The 12,475-nt window shown below is 44.5% G+C and overlaps 1 protein-coding gene across 1 annotated transcript in view; it reads right to left on the bottom strand.

The window, feature by feature from the left end:
• The window catches only part of LOC115470002 (SMC5-SMC6 complex localization factor protein 2-like), a gene marked incomplete at its 5' end in the record, with an annotated part of 119,785 nt that overhangs the window by 44,839 nt on the left and 62,471 nt on the right, over positions 1–12,475 (bottom strand). The window contains 2 exon segments of the mRNA XM_030202835.1: positions 764–857; positions 9,161–9,302. Coding sequence (XP_030058695.1) covers positions 764–857; positions 9,161–9,302 — 236 coding nt within the window.

Genomic DNA, 12,475 nt, shown 5'->3' with positions numbered 1-12,475 from the left:
CAATTCTCAACCCCCGCCCCCCCCCCCCCGGCATGTTTTTGTTTTATTAACTAGATTGTCCACCCATCCTGTTCAATAAAAACAACAGTTGCAGGTACAGTATTTCATGCTGGCATAAAACCCTCATTAATGCTAACCACTGAGGAGAGCCAACTTTTTACTCCACCTAAGACTATGCGCTAAATCTCCAGTGTTAGAAAACCTAGCATTACGTTTTTAAGTCTATTATTTACTTCTTTGCATCCAAGTTTAAACACCTAATACCTTCATTACCATCAGATTTAAATGAACAGTATGCAGATGCCTACGCAATTCTTTATGCAAGGTTTTCTTATGCACTATTCTATGTATAGGACTGCCATAACTGCAAAAAAAAAAAAAACACAACTGAATGCAGAACCCCTGCTAAACATTCTGTAATTTATTACAGTGACCCTGGATGTGGAGGAGGAGAGTTGCTTCTAGCCATTGAAACATTAATGGAAACAGAGTACAGATGGGGGGGGGGGGGGGGGGGGGGTTGCAAGAGAAAGATGAATAATGGGGAAAACTGTGGGGCTCAAGAAAGACTGGTAGGGCCAGTGTGCACCATGGTGGTGTCATTAGCTTATGCAGGTGGCTCTCTCGGAATGGTTACATCATTTCAGAATATAAAGTACAAAAATTAATAACGGATGACAGTTTGAAACATTTATGTTAGATTTTAGCATCCTTTCCAAGCAGCAGTGCATTTCCCTCTTCAGAAGCCAAGCAAAAATCTCACCTTTATTACGTTGATTATGTTGTTTTCTGGAACAGAGGAAAAAGCTCGACTTGCACCAACTACTTCTGTCTCTCTCTTTCCCTGTATTTCAGCTCTTAAAAACAAAACAAGGTTTTGCTATGATAAATACAGGGAGCAGTTTAGGAGTCTTTCAAGCAGCACTACATTTACAGTATAGGCACTTTGAAAATTGGCTGACTGACAGTTTTCTTCTGCTCCTCTAAGCAGACACCATAAATCTTCAATCCCAATTACCTCCAATTCAGCTATCATAGCAACAGTCCTTGGCCCAGAAGCTCCCTCCAAAATCCTGCTAACATGAACTCCAATTTTGTCTTTGAGCAGTGGCTGAAACGCCCAGCAAGGCTACCAAACACTGCCCTCCAGAGCCTCCTCAATACTGGCTCGCCCACAAAACCAAAATACCGGAACTAAGAACTAATAATGCCTACCAACAGGTCAATCCCAACAGTGCTGTTCATTATAAGAACCCAGGATTTGCTGAAGCTATCCTTATCTGGCAATGCCTGTTGATGACATTTCACTCCAGTAAAGTTGTATGGGAGGGCAGTGCTAGAACATGTGCCTCAGGCCAGCACCCACTATTCCACCCTTAGGACAGGCATCTACTTCAGCCAAGAGGGCCCTAAAGGCCTATGAGGGAAATATGTGTTCTCCTTTAAAAAAAAATGTATACCGCATTTCCATAAGACTATTATCCGTCACTGTTCTAGCATTACACAGTCCCCTTTTGATACAATCCCTAATTTAAATCAGATGCCCACTGAGCTGCCAATGTATAATGGCAGTCAATCTCCTTCCTCTGCAAATATTTCTGATGGCTTGCCAACTTTACTTTTATCTGTACAGATAGGAAAAGCACAACACTTAGGTCTTCATATGTCTCCTCCTGCAAGCGGGTAGGCGGGAGAGTATCAACACAGCTAAAAAATATTTAATTAATTTTTCAATCAGCTAGATTTTTTTTTTTTTTTTTTAAGAAACAGCTAGGTATTTCATGAACACATGAACCTCTGGTTTGCTCTAAACAGCAGCCCTATTCAACAGCCATTCACTCAAGTTTTGCTTCCAAAAACAACTATGGCCGTTTGAGGTTTGAAACAGCTTTACCTTTGTTGAAAGAACTGACTGACTCCCGATTAGAGCCCGAATTACCTTTAAACTCTGCACCATGGTTTTTCTTATTATACATGGTGTGTCCCCAAAGTATTTATCTAAATTAGTTACTTTAACACAGAGACGGTTTTGAGAGACTTACGTTATTGTTATTTCACTCCAGTCCCAAAAATTTCTGGTACAAAACCATCTTCAATGGGCTCTTTTCTTATCAAGATACAAGATGCCCTGCCAGTAAATCTTCGTATATGGCATAATTATAAGGTTTTAAAGAAAGCCTTGAAATCTCATTTTTTAAAAACTTTCTTAATAGGTTTGAGTTCTGAACTGTTTGCTTATATACTCTGTCCATTTTTAAAAATAATTTTGTAAACCGCATAGAACTCTAGTGGGTCATTGCTGGGTATAAGCCTTATAGTACAGTATATGGGATTTCATACACTGCCTTTCTATGGTTACAATAAAAGTAGTTTATATATCATATACAGGTAATTATTTTGTACCTGGGGCAAGGAGAAATTAGGTCTTACCCGAATTATTTCCATTATATCCTCCCACTATTCCAGAACCTGTGGGATAGTAGCAGGGGTGTGCTGGTAAATTTTTAACAACGGGCTCTCTATCCGGGCATAGCCGGCCCTGAATTTTTTTTTTTTTTTTTTGGGGGGGGGGGGAAATACATGCCTCTCTCTCCCCTCCCTTGTGCGGGCACACTAGGCATACCTTTGCCGAGCCCCACCAGCCAATAAATGGACTGCCACCATTCTCTGCTGCTTGTTTCTGGCTCCGAGCAGCATGATGGAACCTTCTTGCGCTTGCTTGAAAAGTCTCAGCCTGATGCTCAGAGTCAGAAACAAGGAGCAGAGAGCAGCAGCAGTCTATTTACTTGGCTGTTGGGGCCAGCATCACTGCCAGCAAAGTAAAATAGAATTCAGGAGGAGGCCCAAGCCCACATTTTGGGAGTCAGCTGTTAAAGTAGCCACGGGGAGGCCTAATTTAACAACCGGCTCCCAAAATTCTTAAAAACTTAAACGGCTCTCGCGAGCTCGTGAGAGCCTGCTCCAGCACACCACTGGATAGTAGTATCCATCAACCAACAGGCGGAGACAGAGAACTAAAAAAACTCAGCTGAGACATCTATCTTGGCATCCAAGGCAGCTCCTCAGTATTTACATAGACAAGCAGTATGGATAAACACAACAACCTTAAACAACTAACCGAACACTAACCAGACGAGCAAACATGTGTGGACCTCTGCCATCTCTGCCAGACGAGCAAACGTGTGGACTCCTAACATCTCTGGAAAATTTGTAGAGAACAAGACATATGCAGGAAGCATGATGCAAGGTAACAGTCATTATCTGGCCCATTACTTTGCAACAACTAAACATCTCAGAAACAGGTGAGCCTCTGGAATAATGAGAAGGACTAATGGAAAGGAAATGATCAGTTAAGACCTAATTTCTCCTATCATGACATAGCTTCTCAGTATTCCAGAACCTGTGGGATCTATCAAAGTAATCCCTAGAGTGGGTGGGATCCTGGCATCGCCACCTTGAGGACCAAAGCCCCTAACCTGGCTTCCAAGTGAGCATCAACATCCACCCTGTAGTGCTTGGCAAAGGTATGCAGCGTTGAACACTTCGCCGCCTTGCAAACATCCATCAGAGGCAGTAAGATAACCTCTGCCCAGGATGTTGCTGTACACCTCGCAGAATAAGCCCACAAGGCCTGAAGAGTCTGCTTCCCAGCAAGCAAGTAAGATAATAAGTGTCTCCTTCAGCCATCTAGTAATTGTAGGCTTGGAAGCCATGAGGCCAAGCCTCTGCTTACCAAAAAGCACAAACACTCTGTCCGATTTCTGAAACTCATTTGTGACTTCCAGATATCTAATGAGGACTCTACATACATCAAGAAGCTTCAAGGAAAAATACTGAGCCTCTGAGCCTCTTCGTCCTCTCTGCAAAAGGACGAAAGCTCCACAACTTAGCTGAGATGAAATGCTGATACTGCTTTCGGAAGAAAGGAAGGAACAATGCGAAAAGAAGGAACAATGTGAAGGGAGACCCCTACCTCTGAGGAGAAAGGGATCCTGACAAGACAGCCTAGAGCTTCGAAGCCCTAAGGGCCAATGCAACAGCCATCAAGAACGCTGTCTTCAGCACAAGATCTTTTAAGGAGGCCTTCCAGAGTGGCTCAAAAGGTGATTTTTGCAGAGTTCGGAAGAACTAAATTAAAGTTCTACTCTAGACATAGTGTACAAAAGGGATACTGCACACTGCCCGCCCCCCGCAAGAAATAATATCTGGGTAAGTTGCAGGAAACATGTTCTGCAGTTGTTCCCTAAAACAGGCCAAAGCCACAACCTAACTTTTAAAGAACCCAACGCCAATCTTTTCTGAAGGCCTGCCTGAAGAAATGCTAATACATGTGTGATCTGAGCAGAGAAGGGAGAAGTCCGCACTTAGAACAACAGCCCTCGAACGTCCTCCATACTCTTGCACACACCATGGATAAAGAACTTTTCTAAGCCTGAAAAAAAGTTGTAATGACCTAAATCAGAATAACCTTTTTGTCTCCACCGAGCCCTTTCAGTGACCAAACCATAAGACCAAAGGGGCACGTATCCTCCATGAGCACTGGATCTTATATTAGTAGGCCTTGTACCTAAGGAAAACAGAATGAATCCCTGTCCAGCAGTCGAATCAGGTCCGTGTACCACGGCCAATATAGGGCTACGAGAATTATTCGACTGTGGTGCAATGTGATTCTTTTCAACACGCGGAGCACCATGGGCCAAGGAGGAAAGGTATACAGTGATGCGTCTCCAGCCTGGGCTGCAGTAAGGCATCGATCCACAATGAGCCTGGTTCCTTCCAATGGCTGAATAACTTGGGGACTTTGGGCTCTCTGGTAGGGTCAGATCACAGTTTGATGTAGGAACTGGTGCCATTTTCTTGGGGCTGAATGGCAGTGAGGAACAGCCCGTGTTTGATCACGTGATGAAAACACAGCCGCCAGTTTACAACCTCAGGGCCTGACAGTGCCTTTTTCATCGCCATCAAGTCCAGAAGAGAACCCTATCGGTCCACTAACAGTTGAAAACCCTGGCTGGATAGTTCCCATTATCCCAGGTCCACAGAGTGCCTGCTGAGGAAGTCCACCTCCACATTCAAGGACCCAGCGAAGTGAGCTGCTGACAAGCAGAGAAAAATTTTCTCCACCCAACTCATGAGGGAGGCCATCTCCACCGCCATCAGACAGCTATGGGTCCTGCTTTGCTTGTTGATGAAGCCAATACCGTAACATTATCAGAGAAATCTCGGATCAGGACACACACCAGAAAGGAATCAAAGTCACACAAGTCATTTCGCAATGCCCTGACCTCCAAGTGATTTATTGACCAGACACTCCTGTTCCATCCAAGTAGCCTATATGCCAGATGGAACTTGTAATGAGCTCCCCAACCCGACTTGCTGGTGTCCATTGTCACTACCTCCAACTGTATTAACGGAAAGCGAATTCAGATGGTCAAATTCCTGGGTGACAACCACCACTGCACACTCTGTCAGGCAACTAGCGTCCAAGAAAGATGAAGGTCGTACTACTGTGACACTGGAAACCAGCTGCTGAAAAGAGACTTCTATAAAGGCCACATATAAGCTCTTGCCCATGGTACCACTTCCATCACCACAGTCATTGATCCTAGAACCTGGATAGTCCCAGACCATGGGCCTGTCATGACTGAAGATGCGACGAATCTGTTGAACCAGCTTCAACCTCCTGCGTTCTGTGAGAAAGATCCTTTCCCTTGCTGGCTCGATCTGCAGCCCCTCAATACCTACCTCTCTACCCTCATCTCCCCTTACACTCCTACACGTAACCTCCGCTCACAGGACAAATCCCTCCTCTTAGTACCCTTCTCCACCACTAACTCCAGACTCCATCCTTTCTGCCTCACCTCACCCTATGCTTGGAATAATCTCCTGGAGCCCATTCGCCAAGCCCCCACCCTGCCCATCTTCAAATCCTTGCTCAAAGCCCACCTCTTCAATGTCGCTTTCGGCACCTAACCATTACACCTCCACATTCAGGAAATCTTGACTGTCCCAATTTAATGTCTGCATTTTTTTGTCCTTTAGATTGTAAGCTCCTTTGAGCAGGGACTGTCCTTCTTTGTTAAATTGTACAGCGCTGCGTAACCCTGGTAGCACTTTAGAAATGTTAAGTAGTAGTAGTAGTAGAATGCCCAGATATTTAAATGTCTGCGAGTTAGTCTGCTCGACTCGAAATTGATCACCCAACCCAATGACAGCAGAAGACATACAACTGCTTGTCGCTGCTATGATGTCTGAATAGGGCAACATACAAATAAGCCAGTCATTGAGATACAGGTGAACTCCGATTCCCTAGCACCAGAGAAAGGCCACCACCACCACCATAACCTTGGTAAAACTTTGTTGGTGCTGTGGGTGATACGGAAGGGCAAAGCCCTAAACAAGAGGTGACGGCCAAGCACCGCAAAACATATAAACCTCTGATGCTGTGGCCATATGGGTATATGCAAATACGCCTTTGAGATAGAGTGGTGAGAAAGCTGTAATCAGGTCCTGAACGTCAGGATACATCAGGAAGGCCTTAGAAGAACCTCTATGCCCCTAATGATCGATGAAGATGGAATGCCTGACACCATGGCAGAAGGTTCCTCAATGGAGAGTGACACCAGTACCTCAGAAAAAGAGTACTGAGCTCCTCATTATGAAACAACCTCTGTCCTATTGGATCATCTCCCTCCTCTAACAGCTCCTTCAACGATGGCTCCTCTGAATAAACTGAAGTCACATCAGATAAGGAGGCAAAGAAGCAGATAGCCTCATCTGCCCACTCCTGGAGGTCTAAACAAGATCTCTTTGGAGCCAGAGGGGCAGTGGAGTGAGACACTGAAGCACGATGCAGCAACTCAGACTGTCCCTGCTTCAATCAATAGGCCTGGTGTAAGAGCAATATAATCTCCAGAGAAAACAAAGATCTCAATTCAACTGAATGCTCTGTCAGGCCCTGAGGTTGTAAAATGGTGGGGCTGTGCTTCACACATGATCAGACACAGGCTGGTCCTCACTGCCATTTGGCACCAAGAAAATGGTGCCCATTCCTACGCTCTCCTGCAACAAACTGTGCTCTGACCCTACCAGAGAGTCCAAAGTCCCTAGCATATTTGGATGCTGCGCCAAATTGAAGACTTGATGCCACGGACCGTTTCCTGTGTCCCACGGGATTTCTGGCTTGCATGCACTGCAACACCCTGATGCCAGCTGGCAGGCCTCACAGTGGGAAAACTGCTTAATTGCCTCCGGAGTCATCATTCATCTTAACTGTCACAAGCACCACACCATGCGGTCCCAAGGGGTGAGTCAGGATCCCTCCCCTGCACCAAGTAGAATTTGCAGCCCTCCAAGTGGTCCTGAGTCAAACTTCAGTCAAAGTTACCACTGTCTGCTGCTCCCACCAAGCTCACAGTCTCCACAAGTATTACCCCAGATGAGAAAGGATCAGGGCGGATACTCTGTCCCACAATCTCAAGTAAACCTCTTTTCTTCTCTTTTTTATTTTTTTTAAGGTTGTTGTACTGGAAAGGACAGATCCACATGAAACAGGGGAGAGCTGAAGGGAGGGAAGATGCAAATTCATGGGAAACCAGAGACAGGGTATGAGGACCTTCAGATATGACACTGGAAATGTAAGCCTCCCATAAAACTCAACTGGGGACCAGCTGACCAAATGGACCAGGAGAAAACTACTCAATCAGAGGCTAAAGAGTATGTCCATTCACCTGCTGGAGATAGAAAATACTGAGGAGCTGAACTGAATGCCAAGAGAGATGTCTCAGTTCAGTTTTCAGGTCTCTATATCAACCTGTTGCTTGATGGACACAACCACCCCACAGGTTCTGGAACAGTAGGACGCTACATAATGAAATGGAGATGGCTGTTAATTTTTTCAAATTAAACAAGCCTGAAAGAGGTCTTAATGATTTAGTCTATTAACTCTACAAGCTGAATTGTTTTCAGTATTTATTAGTGCTGCTGTTGTAACCACTAACAGTACAGACCTACATATTCCATCAGCCAATCATAGCTCTTAAATATTGCACTGTTCCGGGGTTTCCATGTGATGGTAAATTTGTTGAGTCAGTAGAAACATCCATAAAAACAATTCCATTTTATGTCTGTAAAGATGTCATGAGTGACATGCTTAAATTATATGGCCTCACTCAGGAGGTTGATACTAAGTATTGGCATACAATAAGAATGTAAATAGTTTAAACTTATACTATTTAAAAATATTTACATCATAATTGTTAATTTTCATTTTGATTTGTAAAATGTAGGAAGTGGGGTGGGAATTGTTTAGTGGATTGAGCATTTTTTTTCCGAGGTACATGTTGTTGAAATGTGGTATGCTTATAAAAGCTGAAGAGTTTTCAAAAAATTTAAAAAAAATTTACATCATAGTAGTTAACCATTTACAAGCACAAAACAGATTTGAGCATGAGGTACCATAATGGAGTTGAAACCTGAGCCTGGAGATAAGGCAGCACAATGGCAGGAGGAGAAATTGTTAAGCCAGATAAAATTCAATGATTGCTGCTGTGCTGTTTTGGCACAATGATTCTGCCACCACGGCCATGATCTGAAAGTGCCAGGGCTGGTCTGGAGCCCACCTCAACCCCATCTGGCACATAAATGTCAGCCTCCCCTATACCTTCATAGAGGCTACTGGACCAGCTCCTGTTCTAAGGGAACTACTATAAACAAGAGATACTGATGATAACCTTATACACAATCCAATCAAACGCATGACATTACAGGTACACAAGTCCATTTTGTCCTGCCTCAAAATAGGTTATAGCCTATAAAATGCTTCCAAGCCTTTTCATTTTTTGAAAATCCAGATTCACATGGCTATCCTTCTGGAATACCTTAAAAACAGTAAGATTAAAAACACAGTAACATTCAACTTACTACTACTACTATTTAGCATTTCTATAGCGCTACAAGGCATACGCAGCGCTGCACAAACTTATTGTTGAGCCATAATTGCTTTACAATGCTAATGCATAATTCCAGCTATATGCAAATAGTGAAATGTATGTCTAACCAAAAAAAAAAAAGAGCAAGTAAAAATCTGACAATCCTAAGTTTAAAAGGTTGGTAACCCTGTACTGTATAGTACGCTAATCTGAGCAAATTCAACACTTACATGATATCCTCCTTGTTAAAATCTGGCTGAAGATGCTGCAAGGGGAACAAAGTCTTGAAACTAACTCCCATATTGACAATCACAGCTGTTATATCTGATAAGGATGGAGTCCATGGTTTACACCGAGATTCATGTGTGGAAACTGAAGAGATATAAATAAAATGAAATGAAAACCAGATATTTAAATTTCCCCACACTTGACACAAATGACAATAATAGATAGCTAAAGAAATCTCTCACTATTCCAAAAGATGAAATACTTTCCTCTGGAGAGGAAAATCGCACAAGATCCCCATCTTTGGGTGGTCTTCTGTAGCTGAAACCTGACCTATGTACTGAGGGCTATGGCCCACCTTCCTCTCAGGTTTTATGGGGTACTATGCCTATAAGTCTGTCAGTGAAATTTGGTAGCCGTTATTGGGGGATTAAAAATAAATCCTATATAATAATTTGCACCATAAACATTCCTCGAAGCTGCCTGGGCCCGTGCTTCCATTCTGATTGGCTGTGCCTGGGCAGCTTCATCGAACGTTCATGGAAAACAAAAGCAAAGAAAAGAAAAGAAAAAGAAAGGACAAAAACCAACCCCCCCCCCCCCACACACACACACACAAAAGCAGATTAAAAGAGCTTTGCTTGCTTGATCTCCCGTCGGCCACCTGAACAGCAGCGCTGCCTCCAAACCCTCACGAACACACGCACAATAAGCAGGTTCCAGCGCGCGCGGAGCTCACCGGGCTGCTGCAGGATGCCGGCGGTGCAGCAAACACTGAGCAGGAGGGAGCAGAGGAAGACTCCTCGGCTCACGAGCCACTCTCTCCTGTGCCGCCTCGAGCCCTTCACGCTCCAATGGCCGTCGCTGCAGCTACTGCCCCGCGCCTTCCATATCACAGGGTGCAGTCCAGGGTCCCCAGCTCGGTGCCCACACATCTCCCTCTAGGCAGCGCGATATCGGCTGCAGCCTGAGCCCCTGAGAGGCATTGCAGGGCTGCAAGTGCGGTGCACTACTCTCTCGACTGCAGGACTCGATGTAAAATGCATACCTCTCCCTCCCGTTGAGTTCCAACTGTGGTGCTGGACGAAGCACAATCTGTCAGTGCCTCCCACCACTTTCCGAGTCGGATGAGTACTGCGCAAGCGCCCCGCTACCCCCACTCAGCTGTCTCAAGGTCTCATCCGTCCCCCAATCCCCTGGCTTAGTGGTGCGTGTTGAATTAATCTAAAGACGCGCAGGAATTATCCCTACTGTATTTAGCACTGTTCGAGGAGGAGGGGATCAGGCTTATGTTGTCTGTGTGAGATTTTATGGCTTTTCTGTGCTATTTGTTTTGATGGGGCGGGCTGCAGGTCAACTCGTGCTGCTGGGCGTGCGGGCTGGTGTTGGCGTGCGGGGTGGCAAGCTGCAGATCGACTCGCACTGCTATTGCTTGGGCTCTCTGGATGATGTCATCCGAGACTTCAGTCCCAGGCACAGCCAATCAGAATGGAGGCACGGCCCAGGCAGCTTCATGGAACGTTCCATGAAGCTGTCTGGGCCCATCTATTTGCAGGCTCAATGTGGCTTACATAGTACCGTCAAAGGCGTTTGCCCAGTCGGTGGATCACAAATACAAAGTTGTATAGTGGTCGTATGAGGTATAAGTGGAGGGTCGAAATGGATGAAGATTGCGTGTAGTCCTGTGCGATCATAGTCATGCTGTGTTGGTAGGTGAAGAGGGTTACGTGGGGTCGCTGGGGTAGGCCTTTTTGAAGAGGTTGGTTTTTAGTGATTTCCTGAAGTTCAAGTGGTCATGGATTGTTTTCACAGCTTTTGGGAGCCCATTCCATAGTTGTGCGCGTATGTAAGAGAAGCCGGCTGCATAAGTTGTTTTGTATTTCAGTCCTTTGCAATTTGGGTAGTGTAGGTTTAGGTAGGATCTCGATGATCTGACTGTTTCTTATTGGTAAGTCTATGAGGTCTGTCATGTATTCTGGGACTACACTGTATATGATTTTGTGGACTAAGGTGCGGAATTTGAAGATGATCCGTTTGATTGGGAGCCAATGCAACTTTTCTCAGAGGGGTTTGGCACTTTCGAAAGCATGTTTTGCCGAATATCAGCCTGGCTGCTGAATTTTGGGCTGTGTGGAGTTTTTTTATGAGTTGTTCTTTGCAGCCCGCGTAGATTCCATTGCAATAATCTTCATGGCTTAGGACCATTGATTGTATTAGGTATCGAAAAGTTGCTCTTGGGAAGAAAGGTTTTAATCGTTTGAGCTTCCACATTGAATAGAACATTTTCTTTGTTACAGAGTTTTCTTGACTGTCGAGGGTAAGGTTGCAATCGAGTGTGACACCGAGTATTTTCAAACTGTCCGAGGTAGGGAGGGTATGTCCTGGAGTATTTATGGTTGTGGATTTGTATTTGTTATATGGAGAGGAGAGGATGAGGCAATGTGTTTTTTCGGTATTCAGTTTCAGTTGGAATGAGTTTGCCCAGGAGTCCATGATGTTCAGAATAGCGTTGATTTTGTTGGTTATTTCTGTCAGATCATGTCTGAAGGGGATGTATATTGTAACATCATCTGCGTAAATGAATGGGTTAAGGCCTCAGTTGGATAAGGACTGTGCCAGTGGAATCATCATCATGTTGAAGAGTATTGGTGATAATGGTGATCCTTGAGGTACTCCGCAGACTGCTTTCCACGGTGGTATGTTTGACTTTGATTCTACTTAATAAGTTCTGGTGGTTAGAAAGCCTTTGATCCAGTTAAGTACATTTCCTTTGCTTTGCAGTAACATACCTTGGTCCTGACAGTGGAATGACATGCTCTAAAATTAACTGCTATATTATTATGTGTGAAAAAACAGTGTTTTACGCCTGTAAAATGTATTGGATATTTTCTTGCATTAAATATGTCTTGAAGTGTATTTCTCCTATTTGGCCAGCAGGTGGTATTTCTCTGCTGTAAAGAAAGAAACTGATCTCTTTGCTAAGGCCCTGTAGACAGTTACACTTGATAACTTCTGAGCAACTATATGTCCTGATCTTCCCAGGCACTTAAAAGTAAACAGATGATTAGTTAGTGTTATAATTGATCCATGTTTCAGTTACCTGTTATTGTTTGCTGATTGCACATTAACAATTTAGTTTATTGCCTCTTTGTCTGGACCGATAAAGAATCCTGGTGGTTTGTGTGTTGGGTCTGCGAGACCACTGGGAGTGTGGCCTCCAGTAACCTAGAAATCACTAGGGATACTTTGAGAGTGGGAGACTCGCCCAGAGGCGGATGTGACCCAGACAGTGGGAGGAGGGTGCTAGTGAAGAGCACGAG

This window comes from Microcaecilia unicolor, chromosome 5 (assembly GCF_901765095.1).
Source record: "Microcaecilia unicolor chromosome 5, aMicUni1.1, whole genome shotgun sequence".
NCBI classification, from domain to species: domain Eukaryota; kingdom Metazoa; phylum Chordata; class Amphibia; order Gymnophiona; family Siphonopidae; genus Microcaecilia; species Microcaecilia unicolor.
This window is presented reverse-complemented; position numbering and strand designations above follow the sequence as displayed.